Below are 18,705 nucleotides of genomic sequence, written 5' to 3' on the forward strand. Positions count from 1 at the left end.
CATTGTTCATCTGTGTCCTCGGTGGCTCAGATGGATAGAGCGTCTGCCATGTAAGCAGGAGATCCCGGATTCGAGTCTCGGTCGGGGCACACATTTTCGGCTGTCCCCATCAAGGTATGTAAACAACACCTGTCGGCAGCTGAGGGATTCAGTTAATTATCATTTATTCTAGAGAAGCTGCACGGTCATCAGTGGTATCTGTTCTTTCGAGAACAGTTACTATCTTCATAAATAGTTAAATGGCTACGCGACCATTGACCTTCTTCTGTGCGAGTGCGCACAGGTTGCCCGAACTCTTAGGGAATCGTCAACTTAGTGGGCGCGAGTAACGAGTGGATGGGCAAATTATCTATTGTGAACATTACGTATGTAGATTGTGGACAGTTGGGAATGTGGGTCTCACGAGAAGCGTACAAGGGATAATTCCCTGCAGTCGCGCTATTCATATGAGTCCTCGATGGCCCAGATGGATAGAGCGTCTGCCATGTAAACAGGAGATCCCGGGTTCGAGTCCCAGTCGGGGCACACATTTTTCGGCTGTCCCCATCAAGGTATGTCAACAACACCTGTCGGCAGGTGAGCGTTTCAATTAATTATCATTCATCGAACATTTATGAGACATAATCGAGACGTCAGTTCGTGCCCAACTTCCTACACCGGCAACACTTTTGCAATTCTGGAAGACTATAGAGACAGCATTCCATTAGAACTACTGACGGCCTTGGGAGAGCCAGTCCTGACAAAACTCTACCATCTGGTGAGCAAGATGTATGAGACAGGTGAAATACCCTCAGACTTCAAGAAGAATATAATTATTCCAATCCCAAAGAAAGCAGGTGTTGACAGATGTGAAATTTACCGAACTATCAGTTTAATAAGTCACAGCTGCAAAATACTAACGCGAATTCTTTGCAGACGAATGGAAAAACTGGTAGAAGCCGATCTCGGGGAAGATCAGTTTGGATTCCGTAGAAATGTTGGAACACGTGAGGCAATACTAACCTTACGACTTATCTTAGAAGAAAGATTAAGAAAAGGCAAACCTACGTTTCTAGCATTTGTAGACTTAGAGAAAGCTTTTGTCAAAGTTGACTGGAATACGCTCTTTCACATTCTAAAGGTGGCAGGGGTAAAATACAGGGAACGAAAGGCTATTTACAATTTGTACAGAAACCAGATGGCAGTTATAAGAGTCGAGGGGCATCAAAGGGAAGCAGTGGTTGGGAAAGGAGTGAGACAGGGTTGTAGCCTCTCCCCAGTGTTATTCAATCTGTATATTGAGCAAGCAGTAAAGGAAACAAAAGAAAAATTCGGAGTAGGTATTAAAATTCATGGAGAAGAAGTAAAAACTTTGAGGTTCGCCGATGACATTGTAATTCTGTCAGAGACAGCAAAGGACTTGGAAGAGCAGTTGAACGGAATGGACAGTGTCTTGAAAGGAGGATATAAGGTGAACATCAACAAAAGCAAAACGAGGATAATGGAATGTAGTCGAATTAAGTCGAGTGATGCTGAGGAAATTAGATTAGGAAATGAGACACCTAAAGGAGTAAAGGAGTTTTGCTATTTGGGGAGCAAAATAACTGATGATGGTCGAAGTAGAGAGGATATAAAATGTAGACTGGCAATGGCAAGGAAAGCATTTCTGAAGATGAGAAACTTGTTAACATCAAGTATAGATTTATGTGTCAGGAAGTCGTTTCTGAAAGTATTTGTATGGAGTGTAGCCATGTATGGAAGTGAAACATGGACGGTAAATAGTTTGGACAAGAAGAGAATAGAAGCTTTCGAAATGTGGTGCTGCAGAAGAATGTTGAAGATTAAGTGGGTAGATCACGTAACTAATGAGGAGGTATTGAATAGAATTGGGGAGAAGAGAAGGTTGTGGATGTTGTGGCTAAACTTGACTAGAAGAAGGGATCGGTTGGTAGGACATGTCCTGAGGCATCAAGGGATCACAAATTTAGCATTGGAGGGCAGCGTGGAGGGTAAAAATCGTAGAGGGAGACCAAGAGATGAATACACTAAGCAGATTCAGAAGGATGTAGGTTGCAGTAGGTACTGGGAGATGAAGAAGCTTGCACAGGATAGAGTAGCATGGAGAGCTGCATCAAACCAGTCTCAGGACTGAAGACCACAGCAGCAGCATAGAGACAGCTTGGATGAGTATTTCTGCAGGGGACTTCCAACGACTTATTGAGTGTATGTCGCGTGAGTTGCTGCACTACGCTGGGCGAATGGCGGCCAGACACGATATTAGGAGATATCCCATGAATTTTGTCATCTCATTGTACTTTGTGTGTCTGCACTCCTGGTCGTAGACAGTAACTCCCACTCAAGATTGCTGGTTTACTCTTGTTGTTGCCTCTGCTACACTGGTAGTTTTGTGGAAAACCGATGCCCCTCTATCGCAGTCGTTGTTTATACAACCTGGCAGTGTGCTCTTTTGGGAGCTGCGAGGCAGGCTCTTTAACTGTTCTAAACCATCGATTTAACTACCTCTTAAGTGATGACACGTAATAGGCTTGAATATATTCCATAAAATGTGTGCAGCGGCAACTGCAGTGTTGCTAGCAGCAGTGGACTACTTTCACTACGTCTGTCGACAAATATGCAGCACCAGACTCTACACGTCATGTGATTCGGAAAGCGTACGCACACGCTTTACCGGGGCCGTACACCTTTTCTTGTTCCGCTCGTACTGCTTTGGGGACTTCCGCGCAGCAAGCGCGACTATAGGATACTGTCGATTCACGAAACAGCAGTTCATTTTTGGAGTTAGGCGAGTGGTCACGTTGAAAGAGGAGGAATCAGTTGTGTGTGTTTATACTGGACAGTTAGCGTACATAGGCAGAACAGTCAGCATTTTGTAAAGATTTGCAATTTGGTGAAATTTAATTGTCCGCTAAAGCGATTTCTGTTGAGAAACTGAAGTATCGCAAGTTAAGATGGAGAGACATACGTTACTGGAACTGTTTGAAATTTCGTGATGGAAGTAAACGTAATTGTTGTATGTCGTTTTAATACTTACCGAACAAGTTTGTGATAGTGACCAATTTATTTATAACACCGATCCTTATATCAGTTAATCCGAACAGACTATTAAGTTCATTTATCTAGTGTTAGAATAACTATCTGATCAAAAGTTTCCAGACACCTATTACGGGACATTAATCTGGGGTGTGTCCACCTTTCACCTTTACTACGTCTTCAACTCTGCTGGGGACATTTCCAGTTATCTGTCTGAATATGTGTGGAGGAATGGCAGCTCATTCATCCACAAGAGCCGAAACCAGAAAAGGTCTGGAGTGGGTCAACGTTTTAACTAATCCTAAAAAGTTCCATTAGGTTGAGGTCCGGACAATGGGCAGACCTTTCCATTTCAGAAATGTTACTGTCCACAAACAATTGCCTCACAGATGCTGTTTTATGACAGGATGCACCCTGTACACAACGCTATGAAATGTGTTCATATCTTTCCACATTTAGTGTTTTTTAAGCGTGATATGGGGACCACACTCTAACCACGGAGAACATCCTCATACTGTAACACCACCACCTCCTTACTTCACTGTTGGCACTGCACATGCTGGCAGGTGACGTTATTCAGCCATTCTCGAAACCCAAACCCTTCCATCGGATTGCCACAGGGTATACCTTGATTCATCATTCCAAATCAGCCGTTTAGAATTATCCACTGTCCATTGCCGTCAGTCTTGACAATACCTGAACCGTCGCCTAGCACGGAATATAGAAATGTGTGGCTTATGAGGAGCTGAGCTGCTCGATCGTTGTATCCCATTCTGTTTAACTCCCTGCGCTCAGTCACTGTGCTAGCTAGACTGCTGCTAGAACATCCCTGTCAATCATTACATGAGGTCTTCCGGGTTTTCGTTTGGCTGCGGTTGTTCATTGTCCACTTTACAGTGACATCACCTTCAGTCGACTAGAATAGATTTAGGAGGGTTGAAATGTCCCTGATGGTTTTGTTGCTCCGCCTACATCCAATGACTAGTCCGTGTTCGAAGTCACTGCGCTCTCCTAATCGACACTTTCTGTTGTTACTGCTTTCCTACTGACAACAAATATTGCACAAGGTAAGTTTTTCATACGTAGCATCATGAGTTTCAAGAATTTATTACCGTTTTCAAGTTTTCATTACTACTGTGTGTGATACCTGGGTGTGTGTTGTTTCTCCTGCAAAACAACATTACATTTACATTAGTAATGAAAACATCCACAACGTTTAGAGTAACGAATAAATCCGAGAAACTAGTCGCTCTATGCAAGTAAAGACATAACCACTGCATTATTTAATTATATAAATCACTGAGATCATATTTCTTTAAAGGACGCAGTAAGTTGTCAGATACATTGAAGCGCCAAAGAAACTGGTATAGGCATGGGTATCCAAATACAGAGATATGTAAACAGGAAGAGTACGGCGCTGCAGTCGGCAACGTCTATATAAGACAAGTGTCTGGCACAGTTGTTACACCGGTTACTGCTCCTACAGTGGTATGTTATCAATATTTAAGTGAGTTTGAATGTGGTGTTATAATCGGCGCACGAGCGATGGGATACAGCATCTCCGAAGTAGCGATGAAGTGGGGATTTTTCCCGTACGGTCATTTTACGAGTGTAACTTGAATATCACGAATCCCGTAAAACATCAAATCTCTGACTTTGTCGCTGCCGGAAGAAGATCCTGTAAGAACGGGACCAACGGCGACTGAAGAGAATCGGTCAACGTGACAGAAGTGCAACCCTTCCGCAAATTGCGCAGATTTCAATGTCAGTGTGCACACTATTCAACGAAGTATCATCGAAGAGAGCCCACTCGTGTACCCTTGATGACTGCACGACACAAAGCTTTACGCCTCGCCTGGACCCGTCAATGCTGACATTGTGCTGTTGATGACTGGAAACATGTTGTCAGGTCGGACGAGCCTCGTTTCAAATTGTATCGGGCGGATGGACGTGTACGGATATGGAGACAACTTCGTAAATCCATGGACCGTGCATATCAGTGGGGGACTGTTCAAGCTGGTCGAGGCTCTGTAGCGGTGTGTGGCGCGTGCAATTGGAGTGTTACGCGACCCCTGATACGTCTAGGTACGACTCTGACTGGTGACACGTACGTAACCATCCTGTTAGATCACCTGCATCCAGTCATGTCCATTGGGCATTCCGACTAACTTGGGCAATTCCAGCAGGAAAATAAGACACCCCAGACGTCCAGAATTGCTACACAGTGGTTCCAGGAACAATCTTCTGAGTTTTAAAACTTCCGCTGGCCCCCAAACTCCCCCAGACATGAACATCTACATCTACATCTGCATAAATACTCCGCAATCCACCATACGGTGCGTGGCGGAGGGTACCTCGTACAACAACTAGCATCTTCTCTCCCTGTTCCGCTCCCAAGCAGAACGAGAGAAAAATGACTACCTGTATGCCTCTGTACGAGCCCTGATCTCTCTTATCTTATCTTTGTGGTCTTTCCGCTAAATATAAGTTGGCAGCAGTGAAACTGTACTGCAGTCATCCTCAAATGCTGGTTCTCTAAATTTCCTCAGTAGCGATTCACGAAAAAAACGCCTCCTTTCCTCCAGAGACTCCCATCCGAGTTCCTGAAGCATTTCCGCAACACTCGCGTGAATATATAAGAGATCTCCAGCCCCTCGTAATCTTACGGATTTATGGACAGCCCTGCAGGATGCATGGTGTCAGTTCCCTCCAGCACTGGCCGGCCGGGGTGGCCGAGCGGTTCTAGGCGCTACAGTCTGGAACCGCGCGACCACAACGGTCGCAGGTTCGAATTCTGCCTCCGGCATGGATGTGTGTGATGCCCTTAGGTTAGTTAGGTTTCAGTAGTTCTAAGTCTAGGGGACTGATGACGTCAGATGTTAAGTCCCATAATGCTCAGAGCCATCTGAACCATTTGAACCCTCCAGCACTACTTCAGACATTAATCAAGTCCATGCCCCTTCGTGTTGCGGCACTTATGCGTGCTCCCGGGGGCCCTACGCGATATTAGGCAGATGTACCAGTTTCTTTGGCTCTTCAGTGTAGAAATACAATAATGAGTGCGTCATTTCACTACCAGTGAATAGCTGGTTAAGACTCTCTAACAGTGAATTGATCGAGTCATAAATTCGAAAAATTTTATTAGTCATTTTTGAAATGAGTTTACAACTCCCTTGGGTACTGCTCCTCAAGTAGGTTGCATAGTACTATTAGCTCAGCCAGGCTGAGCGACTGTAAATGGGAAATGCCTTTGCAGTCGCTCCCATCAGCCTCCGCGCTGTCAGCTATGACTGCGCTAACAGTACGCGACACGATAGAACCCTCAAAGAAAGAACTGTGATTAAGAATTTCGATTAATGAGATTATCCCGGCAAATATCACCAATCTCTAAGTAGGTATTCGGGTAATGGGAATGTCGTCTTAAGCCCCATGTCTTGCCGTTTTATGTAAGGGGCGGGGGTCTTCCCCAGCCAGGATGCCTTCGCTTTAAGACGCCACGGATTGGCCTTTCACCCTCTCCCGTTAGCTGCATTTTATATGGAGCGCCCCGGAAGCACAACGTGGACGTGGGAGAAGGATTTGCTGCAACAGTCGCTAAGAAGTCGTAGAGGTTTTGTTCTCCCAACCCACGTGAAATGAGTGGGAATCCTTGTAACCGTACGAGCCTTCGGTCCCCTACATCTACATCTACATCATTACTCTGCAATTCACATTTAAGTGATTGGCTGAGGGTTCATCGAACCACAATCATACTATCTCCCTGCCATTCCACTCCCGAACAGCGCGCGGGAAAAAACGAACACCTAAACCTTTCTGTTAGATCTCTGATTTCTCTTATTTTATTTTGATGATCATTCCTACCTATGTAGGTTGGGCTCAACAAAATATTTTTCGCATTCGGAAGAGAAAGTTGGTGACTGAAATTTCGTAAATAGATCTCGCCGCGACGAAAAAGTCTTTGCTTTAATGACTTCCATTCCAACTCGCGTATCATATCTGCCACCCTGTCTCCCATATTACGTGATAATACAAAACGAGCTGCCCTTTTTTGCACCCTTTCGATGTCCTCCGTCAACCCCACCTGGTAAGGATCCCACCCCGCGCAGCAATATTCTAACAGAGGACGAACGAGCGTAGTGTAAGCTGTCTCTTTAGTGGACTTGTTGCATCTTCTAAGTGTCCTGCCAATGAAACGCAACCTTTGGCTCGCCTTCCCCACAATATTATCTATGTGGTCTTTCCAACTGAAGTTGTTCGTAATTTTTACACCCAAGTACCTAGTTGAATTGACAGCCTTGAGAATTGTACTATTTGTCGAGTAATGGAATTCCAACGGATTTCTTTTGGAACTCATGTGGATCACCTCACACTTTTCGTTATTTAGCGTAAACTGCCACCTGCCACACCATACAGCAATCTTTTCTAAATCGCTTTGCAACTGATACTGGTCTTCGGATGACCTTACTAGACGGTAAATTACAGCATCATCTGCGAACAACCTAAGAGAAATGCTCCGATTGTCACCCAAGTCATTTATCTAGATCAGGAACAGCAGAGGTCCCAGGACGCTTCCCTGGGGAACACCTGATATCACTTCAGTTTTACTCGACGACTTGCCGTCTATCACTACGAACAGCGACCTTCCTAACAGGAAATCACGAATCCAGTCGCACAACTGAGACGATACCTCATAGGCCGGCAGCTTGATTAGAAGTCGCTTGTGAGGAACGGTGTCAAAGGCTTTCCGGAAATCTAGAAATACGGAATCAACTTGAGATCCCCTGTCGATAGCGGCCATTACTTCGTGCGAGTAAAGAGCTAGCTGCGTTACACAAGAACGATGTTTTCTGAAACCATGCTGATTACGTATCAATAGATCGTTCCCTTCGAGGTGATCCATAAGGTTTGAATACAGTATACGCTAAGAACAGTGATCCCACGGCAATTCCTTTCCTTCGAGACATCTTCTCCAGGTGTCGCCACAATAGTTGACACGGTACAGGTAGCGGCGCGGGTTCCGGGACGGAGGCCATGAGCGGTTCGCAGCAGCAACAGCTGGCGGCGGCTTCTCCGGCCGCGTCGCCCTCGGCCGGCGCTAAAGACAGCGGCGACCTGGCCAAGCAGCTGACGGCGTCGTTCGCGGTGCCGGCGCCGCCGCTGCAGCCGTCTACCGCCTCCGCCGCCCCCGCACCGGTCGCCAGCGCCGCCTCCGACAAGCTGTCCCGCCGGCACTCCGACTCCGAGCACTTCGTTACGCTTCACCAGCAGCATGACGCCAACGCGGAGAATGCCGCGCTGGCCGAACTGCTGCTGCAGAGGCGGTCGTCCGGAACCCCTACCTCCAAGGTACGTGGCCCACCTATCTTCCTTCTGCACTCTCATAGCGAACACGTGACGGATTTTACTAAACTGTTCGTCCTCTAACACGTTTTCTCGCATGTGTCTGCCGTAAAAAGGCGTCGTGTTCTGGATGCTAAATTACGACGTCCGGTCTAAACATTCCCAGGTTCAGTTTACACACTAAATTTAATAATAGCCAAAAAAGTAATGTTGAAACATGCTAACATTACGAGGGTGATTTAATAAGTACACTACTGGCCATTAAAATTGCTACACCACGAAGATGACGTGCTACAGACGCGGAATTTAACAGACAGGAAGAAGATGCTGTGATATGCAAATGATTAGCTTTTCAGCGCATTTACACACGGTTGTCGCTGGTGGCGACACCTACAACGTGCTGACATGAGGAAAGTTTCCAATCGATTTCTCATACACAAACAGCAGTTGACCGGCGTTGCCTGGTGAAACGTTGTTTTGATGCCTCGTGTAAGGAGGAGAAATGCGTACCATCACGTTTCCGACTTTGATGAAGGTCGGATTGTAGCCTATCGCGATTGCGGTTTATCGTATCGCGACATTGCTGCTCGCGTTGGTCGAGATCCAATGACTGTTAGCAGAATATAGGTTCAGGAGGGTAATACGGAACGCCGTGCTGGATCCCAACGGCCTCGTATCACTAGCAGTCGAGATGACAGGCATCTTATTCGCATGGCTGTAACGGATCGTGCAGCCACGTCTCGATCCCTGAGTCAACAGATGGGGACGTTTGCAAGACAACAACCATCCGCACGAACAGTTCGACGACGTTTGCAACAGCATGGACTATCAGCTCGGTGACCACGGCTGCGGTTACCCTTGACGCTGCATCACAGCCAGGAGCGCCTGCGAAGGTGCACTCAACGACGAACCTGGGTGCACGAATGGCAAAACGTCATTTTATCGGATGAATCCAGGTTCCGTTTACAGCATCATGATGGTTGCATCCGTGTTTGGCGACATCTCGGTGAACGCACATTGGAAGCGTGTATTCGTCATCGCCATACTGGCGTATCACACGACGTGGTGGTATGAGGTGCCATTGGTTTCACGTCTCGGTCACCTCTTGTTCGCATTGACGGCACTTTGAACAGTGGACGTTACATTTCAGATGTGTTACGACCCGTGGCTCCACCCTTCATTCGATCCCTGCGAAACCCTACATTTCCGAGGAGAATGCACGACCGCATGTTGCAGGTCCTGTACGGGCCTTTCTGGATACAGAAAATGTTCGACTGCTGCCCTGACCAGCACATTCTCCAGATCTCTTACCAATTGAAAACGTCTGGTCAATGGTGGCCGAGCAACTGGCTCGTCGCAATACGCCAGTCACTACTCTTGATGAACTGTGGTGTCGTGTTGAAGCAGCATGGGCAGCTGTACCTGTACACGCCATCCAAGCTCTGTTTGACTCAATGCCCAGGCGTATCAAGGCCGTTATTACGCCAGAGGTGGTTGTTCTGGGTAGTGATTTCTCTTGGTGTAGCAATTTTAATGGCCAGTAGTGTATATTAATTTTCCATCAAAGAATGGAATATTTTTATTGTGCCTTCATGGTTGGTAAGTCTGATTATTCCACGGATCATATAAATAATTTCAACAATGTACAGAATACAGTTCATTGCTTACAGCCGTCTGAGTTGGTCACTGTATTGACTATGATTGAAAATAGACAAAACCAAGTTACGTGCTGTTTTTAAACATTTTCATTTGAAGGGTTGGACTGCCCCATACATCAAAACAGAATTAGATGAAGTTTACGCGGACTTTGCACGATCATTGAAGACTACTTACTTTTGGATTCATGAATTTAAATGTGTCGGAAAAGCACCGCAGACGAAGCGCAGTCGGCCGTCCCATTGGGGTCACCACACAGGAAGCCATTCACAAAATCCATATGATACGGTAATAAAAGACCGCCGAATAAAAATTTATGAGATTTCTGAAACTTCAGGTATTTCAGCTGAGGAAGTCTTAATATCCTGCCGGAGAAATAGTCATGAAGAAGCTGTGCGCGAAGTGGGTGTCGCTATTGCTCACAGTCGACCAAAAGCCATCGGTGCAGCATTTCAACACTATGACTGATGATGTTTAATCGCAATCCCCACACTTTTTTTTTTTCGCCGGTTTGTGACTGTCGATGAAACCTGGATCCATCATTACGCACCAGAGTCAATAGCGGCAGTAAAAGAAATGGACAAAGGCTGGTGAAAGTGCACCGAAGAAGGCAAAGGTCAGTTCGTAAGCTGGTAAGGTGATGGCCACTGTTTTTGAAATTCCAAAGGAATAATCCTCACCGATTACTTGGGAAAAGGTAGAACCATAACTGGACCCTATTCTGCTTCGATGTTGGATCGTTTGAAACTTGCGTTGGCTGAAAAATGACCAAGCTTGGCAAGCAAAAAAGTGCTCTTTTATCAGGATAATGTACCATCCCGTACATCAGCGATAGTAATGGGGAAAGTGCATGAATTGGGTTTTGAATTGGTTCCTCATCCACTCTATTCGCCAGACTTAGCCCCGTGTGATTTCTTCCTGTTGCATGAGTGTACAACAATTTTAGTTAATCTCCACATTCTTTTGTTTGGATAAGTGTAAGGGCGCTGATAACCTCGCCGTAGGCCGCCCTTAAGGGGAGCCGGAGATGCCTATGCTGCCCATGTTAAAACCACTAAGTTTGAGGAACATTTATGAATAAACTACCAAATAGAAAAATTTGAATTTTTTTTACATATAGAGTGGTTTAGTATTGCAGTTATGACAGAGGGATTTTGGAGTATCTTTTCTAGTTTCCTTCCAATTATTTTTTTATTAATGACCCACATTTTTTTACAAATAATTGCTTTATAATTAAACTGAAATGAAACTACTGAACATATTGCCAAATGGCTGTGTTACAATGTAAGTTTGACCACTAGGAGTGCTGTATAAAAATTTCATCTATCTAGCTTGAGTGGATTTTGAGAAAATGTTCCTTACATTCTAAAAATTCTAATTTATGGGAAATGGCTATCAAAGTTTCTCAATACATTCCTGCAGTATAGGATGGATTATCAGGGTCTTCTTCTTGATCCTCCAAAAGCTTCCTCTTCTGTCTTCTTTTCTGGCCTGTTGTTCCATCATACTTCATATGCCTTTCTTTTCTTTCTGCTCCTCTTATCCTTTCTCTGTCAATATTTCTTAGTGCTCGTACAGTGTTCACCCCAGCTGTAAATCCTAATGCCTTCAGAACTTCACACTGTTCCCTTGGTTGAGGGTTGCTATTGCATCATAAATGCCAAAGTGCAGTGTTTTTATGCTTACAAACACCCTTTTAGGAATCACTTTCCAAATCAAATTGTTTACGCTCTCATTAGGATTCTGCGTCTTTCCGTGTAGACATTTGTGTAACAATTCTGGCTGTGCTAAGTCATGAAAAATTGTTTTTATTGTTCCCTCCTGATTCTTGTACATACTGCATATTACCCGCTTTACACAAGAAGTATAATACTACCAACAACTGGCGCAACACTGCACTAATTCGAAACGGTAAACAGCAAGAGACGATGTTCCGCGTTGTTATTCATTGTAGTACCGCAACTTGGTATTAGTGTTAATTTTCTTTTCCCTACGTTATTCCTCTTCTTATATACACGTTTACTAAAACGTGGCATCGTAACCAGAACAATATTAAATGGTGCAAGATGTTCGAAATTCTGAGGAAAATAGGAGTAAGCTGTAAGGAAATACGGGTAATATTTGTCACAGAAAACAATGTAGCCAACCCTTGCACACTCGCTGTATGCGTAACATAAGGCGCTGTATGCGTAACAGGCCGAGAAAATCCCAAGCAGTTCGCCATGAAGTCACGAGAGGGTGTTAGATGCATTCAGCCGCCGCTCATTTCCTCTGCAGGCGTGGGGGAAAATGGTAGTAACTCCACTTCTAGGGCGAGTAGAACAATAATTCAAAGTTTACATTAAAGAGGAATGTCCCAATTAATTTTCGGTAGCAAAAAAAATCGTATTTTTTTGGATTTGACCACCTCCGGCTCCCCTTAAGATTCACACACACGCACACGTCTCTTCCTGTTCCCTAACTTGAAGCTTTGGCTTTCTGGGAACGAATTTTCATCAAGTGAAGAAGTGATAGTTGTAGCCAACAAGTACTTTGTGGAGGTTGAAAGAACCCATTTTTCTGATGGGTTGAAAAAGCTGGAGGATCGCTGGATGAAGTGTATGCCTCTCAAAGGAGATCATGTCGAGAAGTAGAGCGAATTGTTCACAAAACGATCATTTTTTTTTACCAGACTTATCAAACCACTCTCGTAAATGCTCGCCGGTGTTTAGGCTCATTCTTTTGGTTTTGAAATCACTATGCTGTCGTTGGCAGAAGCAAAACAAGCATAAAAAGCTGCCAACCCATCAGTATACCTTCTTATAAAGAGTGTTTGCTAAATGGTGGCAAACTGCAGGAAACCATGCTTGATAGGATAAGCAGTAGAAAACAATCATATGGGCATAGGCCGCAAATACGTTCCCTTGGAGGTACACTTACTAAGAGGTGGAGATACAAGAGTTTTGGCAGCCTAAGTTTCAGTGACTGAAAACGCGGATGAGAACACACCTCGAAAGTAGGAATGTTCTACTTGTACTAATGTTTTATCTCCACACTCAAGAGAACACTGACTTGGAACACCATTGTGTGGTAGCGACATTACCATCCATACCGACAAAGCAGCAGAGGAGGTAGAACCACCCGCAGGAAGTGCGGCATTGTGCCAAAGGCCTTGCCGCAGTGGAACGCAGCTTCCCGTCAAATCACTGAAGTTAAGCGCTGTCGGGCTGGGCTAGCACTTGGATGGGTGACCATCCGGTCTGCCGAGCGCTGATGGCAAGTGGGCTGCACTCAGCCCTTGTGAAGCAAACTTAGGAGCTACTTGACTGAGAAGTAGCGATTTCGGTCTCGTAAACAGACATACGGCCGAGAGAGCGGTGTGCTGGCAACATGCCCCTGTAGCCCTCTATATCTGCATCCAGTGACGCCTGTGTGCTGAGGATGACACGGCGGCCGGTCGGTACCGTTGGGCCTTCCAAGGCCTCTTCGGACGGAGTTTAGTTTTAGTTTAGTTTGTGAGGCATTGTGGTAGGATGCCAGTAATTCCTGTTCACATATTGAGGCTGAACTGGTGCTGATGGTTCGCTGTCATCGCATCAGGGGGATCCTTCTTAACCCACGGGTTGCTGTTATGAAGGTTGACGATATCGCTTCTCGTAACGGCAGCCTCTTCTGTGAGTAGTATTGACGAAAAAACACCAGCATCATGGTGACCTGTGCGACAACCAGTGACAAAACCGGTACCAAGAGCCAAGTCCGTAGATAATAAAGCATGCACGGATACGGATACTGACATTTGCTATGGAGAATGTGTCACACGTTTGTCTGCCTTACCCTATTCTTGCAGGCCACCTGCCTCATGCTGCTACTAGAGTCTTTGTCACGTTCTTTTAACTCCACCTACAACTGAGCATACTTCCCTTGGTACCCACTTGTGGCTGTGTGTCCATTTTACCACTTTGTTTGCTTCTTTTCCTCTGAGGGATCATTTCCTGCAGTTTGTGTTCCCGTTTAGGAAAATCTTCTTGTACAAGCTCTCGCGAGGAGGGCGAAGGTTAGCGCTATACAGGGAAATCCAAAATAAATGTAGTGGGTACAAGTGGCAACAACTATGTAATGATTTTGGTAAACATTTTTGGAATACAGTGATAAATAGATTATTATATTTTGACTAAAGTTCAGTCTTGATCACACCATTTATGTTTCAATGATATAGGTAACCGGTTTCGGTTATTTTTACATAACCATCATCAGACCCATGGCTCACTTAGGATGGTAGGCGGAGATCTCCTCAGCTGCTCAGTTGACTTCGTAGCAGCTGAGGAGAGCTCCGCCTACCATCCTAAGGGAGCCATGGGTCTGATGATGGTTATGTAAAAATAACCGAAACCGGTTACCTATATCATTGAAACATAATTGGTGTGATCAAGACTGAACTTTAGTCAAAATATAAAAAACTATGTAATGCATGGCAATACATCGGTAAGAGTAATGTATAACATAGTTCAGAGGTGCTTTATAGCTGTTTCTCCACTTGGTTACACGGGCAACATCTAAGCGAGAATCAGTTTCGCGCCATACATACTGAAGCATATCTTCAGTGGCTGACGCGAGCGCGTTAGAAAGGCGCGTTTTGAGTTCTGAAATTTTTCGGCAGATGGGGCACATACACAATACCTTTCATGTAGAAATCCTTGTATGTTAGGTCGGACGTCTAGGTGGTCAAGGACAGAACACACTGTCGTCATGTCTAGTGCGACTGGTTAAGGTGATCTGTATCCGTTGACGGCATCAGCTCCTGTCGGGTTTGAAACTGATTATTATTGATAAGGCAAGACACCCCTCTCTGGTACCTTCGGTTAGGATTTTTTTACGGCCACTGTTCTTTTGCTGTGTTATATCAATGCGACTAATACACAGTTTCCCGTAGATCCGTTGGAAAGTCTGTTTTGATAGTCAACAAATCGGGGAATTGCTCTGACGGCATCTTCATGTGCATGTCCAAACACGGTACTTCCTTTCTGACGTTGTACCATATCGACCCATCTCACTGCATTGACTCCATACAGCCGACTGACACATGAACCCCACTTAATTGCCATGATTTGAGTTAGTGATGGAGGGTCACATGACCGCCTGGTGCTATTTATACACCGTTTAAAACACGCCAAAGTGACCAGTGATCTCTTTTCTAAGGTGACTAATATTTTGTCCTGTGAGCTTGCGTTTCTGCTTTTTTTTTCCCAAATGGACAAGTTTACTTTCATGGACATTGAATATAAGTTCTCTCTTTGTAGCACTTCGAATTCTCAACATCTCTATCCTTATCCAAGTACGAGGCGTGTTTTTTAAGTAAGTACCGTTTTGAAATTAAAAAAAGACGTGCTAAGATATCTCAATAATTTTATTTTTACATGAAAGCCTGTACCTTAATCTACTTTTCTACATAATTTCCGTCAATATTGAGGCACTTGTCATAACGTTGTACCAGTTTATGAATACCCTCCTCATAGAAGTCTGCCGCCTGACTTGTTAACCACTGCATCACCACTGTTTTGACTTTGTCATCGTCTTGAAGACGCTGACCGCCCAGGTGTTCCTTCAAGTGCAGGAACAGATGGTAGTCACTGGGCACAAGATCGGGGCTGTACAGAGGATGATCTAGAGTTTCCTGTCGAAAAGATGTGATGAGATCTTTGGTCTGATTCGTCACATGTGGACGGGTTTGTCTTGCACCAAAACGATGCCCTTGCTCAACTTCCATGGACTGTTGCTTTGATTCTGGTGTGACGTAGGCCACCCATGTTTCATCGCCCGTAACAATTTTTAAAAAATCATCACCGTCGTTGTGGTACCGCTCAAGGTAAGTCAATGCACTGTCTAAACGTTTGGCTTTGTGCACATCCGTCAACATTTTCGATACCCAACGTGCGCACAGTTTTCGGTAATTCAAGTGCTGGGTCACAATGTCATACAAAACACTACGAGAAACATTAGGAAAGTCATCCCGCAAGGAGGAAATCGTAAAGCGTCTGTTTACTCTTTAAATGCTCTCACACACTTTCTTACCATTCCATCACTCACAATGTTTTCTCCGTAAACTGCACAGATCTCACGATGAATATCGATCGCTTTTAGACCTTTAGCACTAAGAAATCTTATAACAGCCCGTACTTCACAGTCGGTGGGACTCACGATTATCGGAGGCATCTTAAACACTCAGTACACAACGTAAACAAGGAAGAATCAGACTGTAATGGCGTCAGTGCGTAGATTAAGGTACAGGCATTCATGTAAAAATAAAATTATTGAGATATCTTAGCACGTCTTTTTTTTAATTTCAAAACGGTACTTACCTAAAAAACACGCCTCGTTTAAGTTAGAGCTAAGTCCATCATGCCCACGCTGCCTGCGAAACGTTAAGCCCTAAGCTTCCTGCCTTCGTGAATGGCACTTGAACTTAGTGCTTTACTGGAATTGTGACTAACTCTGCGACAGGCGACGGTGAAGCGCGCTGCGTCGGATCCGGGGCAGACGTTACAACTGACGTTCCAAGAGGGTGGCAACTGCAACTATCTGGCGTACGATGCCACATCCGCCGGCGCCGACGATGCCGGATACTTCTCACCTTCGCTGCAGGACGACATGTTCCAGCACGTCTCCGTCAACGACACCATGCTGTTGCAAGGTGTCGACACGGCGCATCTGGCGGACACTATACAGGTGCGTGCACTGTCTCCAGAAATTACTCACATCGCCAACATCCTCGCGAAGGGTCTAGTGTGACCCATGAGGATGATGCTGTTGTCTTCCTTTCGAGACCGAGGGGATGGTGCGATCCTCTCTGACATCACAGTGGTGGTGGGTGTCGGTTGGTTAAAGCTAGATGTATCAGGCTGATGTGTAGTCTAGGAATATTGGCTTCAGTACGACTGAAATTAAGAGTCATATTTGGCCGTGACATCGTAATTGTGGCAGATATGACAAATGACTTGTAAGAGCAGTTGTATTTAATGAATAGTGCCCTTAAACTAGGTTGTAAGATGTACGCCAGAAAAAGTAAAATAAGAATAATCGAATGTATCAAATTAAATCAGGTGATATTGAAGGAATTAGATTAGTACATGAGAAGCTGAAAACAGGCGCCGACTTTTGTTGTCTGGGGAGCAAACTAACTGACAGTGCCGCGTGGTTTGAGGCGCCATGTCACGGACTGCGCGACCCCTCCCGCCGGGGGTTCGAGTCCTCCCTCGGGCATGGGTGTGTGTGTGTGTGTGTGTGTGTGTGTGTGTGTGTGTTGTTTTTTGCATAAGTTAGTTTAACTAGCGTGTAAGACTACGGACCGATGATCTCAGCAGTTTGGTCCCTTAGAAATTCACACACATTTCAACATTTTTTTTTAACTGACAGTGGCATAAGTAAATAGGATATAATATGCCATCTTGCAACAGCAAGAAGAGAGAAATAAATTTAAATATTAGGAAGTCTCCTCTGAAAGTACTCGTGTTTTTCTGGGGTGTATACGGAAGTGGAACGTGGACGATGTACAATACGGGGAAGAAGAGAACAGGAAGTTTTGAAATGCCCTGCTACAGAAGAATGCTGAAGATTAAGACTGGTAGGTAGGATGAGTTATGAAGAGCTACTGAATTGAATCAGAGGAATAGAAATTGATGACTATCCAGATGCATCAACATATGGTTGCTTAGGTAACGCAAAAAAAAATGTGCGAATGGGGACGGGGGACGCAAAAATTGTTGAAGACCTGGGCTTTACTGTAGTATGCAGTTTCAAGCGTATGCAGGTCGCAATAGTTGTACGAAGATGAAGGGACTTTAACAGTATAAATTAGCTTGAAGAGTTGATCAAACCAGTATTCGAAGTTAAGACCACGATGATAACAAAACTGTGTTGTGTACATTTCGGTTACTAGCTGTTATACAGTGTGTTTCTGTTCAAATGGCTCTGAGCACTATGGGACTTAACATCTGGGGTCATCAGTCCAGTAGAACTTAGAACTACTTAAACCTAACTAACCTAAGGACATCACAGACATCCATGCCCGAGGCAGGATTCGAACCTGCGACCGTAGCGGTCGCGAAAGTGGCTGGCTGTGTTTCTGTTATGACACAAAGTTACAAGGAAGATGTAGTTTGCCTTGAGACAGGGAACCCTGGCCCCAAAACGATTTAGTCGAAAGTTATGAAACCAAATATGTGGGATGACACTGTCAGTTGAAAAAGGGAACTTAAGAGTCCTTGATTGCACGGTAAACTGATCTGTCATTGTTAGGTCAGGCAAACCAGATCAACATGATGAATGCGGACACCTACATTGTAAATAGTGAGAAGTGTACACTGACAAACCAATCCTGATGCAAAGGTTGTTAAGGCTGTAGCATGTGCTATGAACTTAAGTGTAGAGGCGATAAATGAATTGCGGTGTATCTCGCTATGGATTTAGCAGGCATGATGTTCTGATACAGACAAGTAGTCTAGTCAATAAAGGAAAATTTAGGGAAAAATTACTGTAGTGACGAATTTTTGTACTGTGAAGTGCCATGAACAACATCCTAAAAATTCTGACTGGTCGTGCGTGACCGTGGGGATGGAGTAGGGGGAGTGGGGGGAGGGAGAGTTTAAATGTCACTTTTTTATATTTTTATCAAATATATCGTAAAGCGCACCTTGTAGCAAAAAT

The 18,705-nt window shown here is 44.8% G+C and overlaps 1 protein-coding gene across 3 annotated transcripts in view; it reads left to right on the forward strand.

Moving 5' to 3' along the window:
- The window catches only part of LOC126198581 (helicase domino-like), a 582,238-nt gene that overhangs the window by 457,039 nt on the left and 106,494 nt on the right, over nt 1-18,705 (forward strand). For all 3 annotated transcript variants that reach the window (XM_049935022.1, XM_049935040.1, XM_049935033.1), the window contains 2 exons: nt 8,033-8,376; nt 16,504-16,728. In XM_049935022.1, the coding sequence (XP_049790979.1) occupies nt 8,033-8,376; nt 16,504-16,728 (569 nt within the window). The remainder of the gene's footprint in view (nt 1-8,032; nt 8,377-16,503; nt 16,729-18,705) is intronic.

The sequence above is a fragment of the Schistocerca nitens genome, chromosome 1 (assembly GCF_023898315.1).
Source record: "Schistocerca nitens isolate TAMUIC-IGC-003100 chromosome 1, iqSchNite1.1, whole genome shotgun sequence".
NCBI classification, from domain to species: domain Eukaryota; kingdom Metazoa; phylum Arthropoda; class Insecta; order Orthoptera; family Acrididae; genus Schistocerca; species Schistocerca nitens.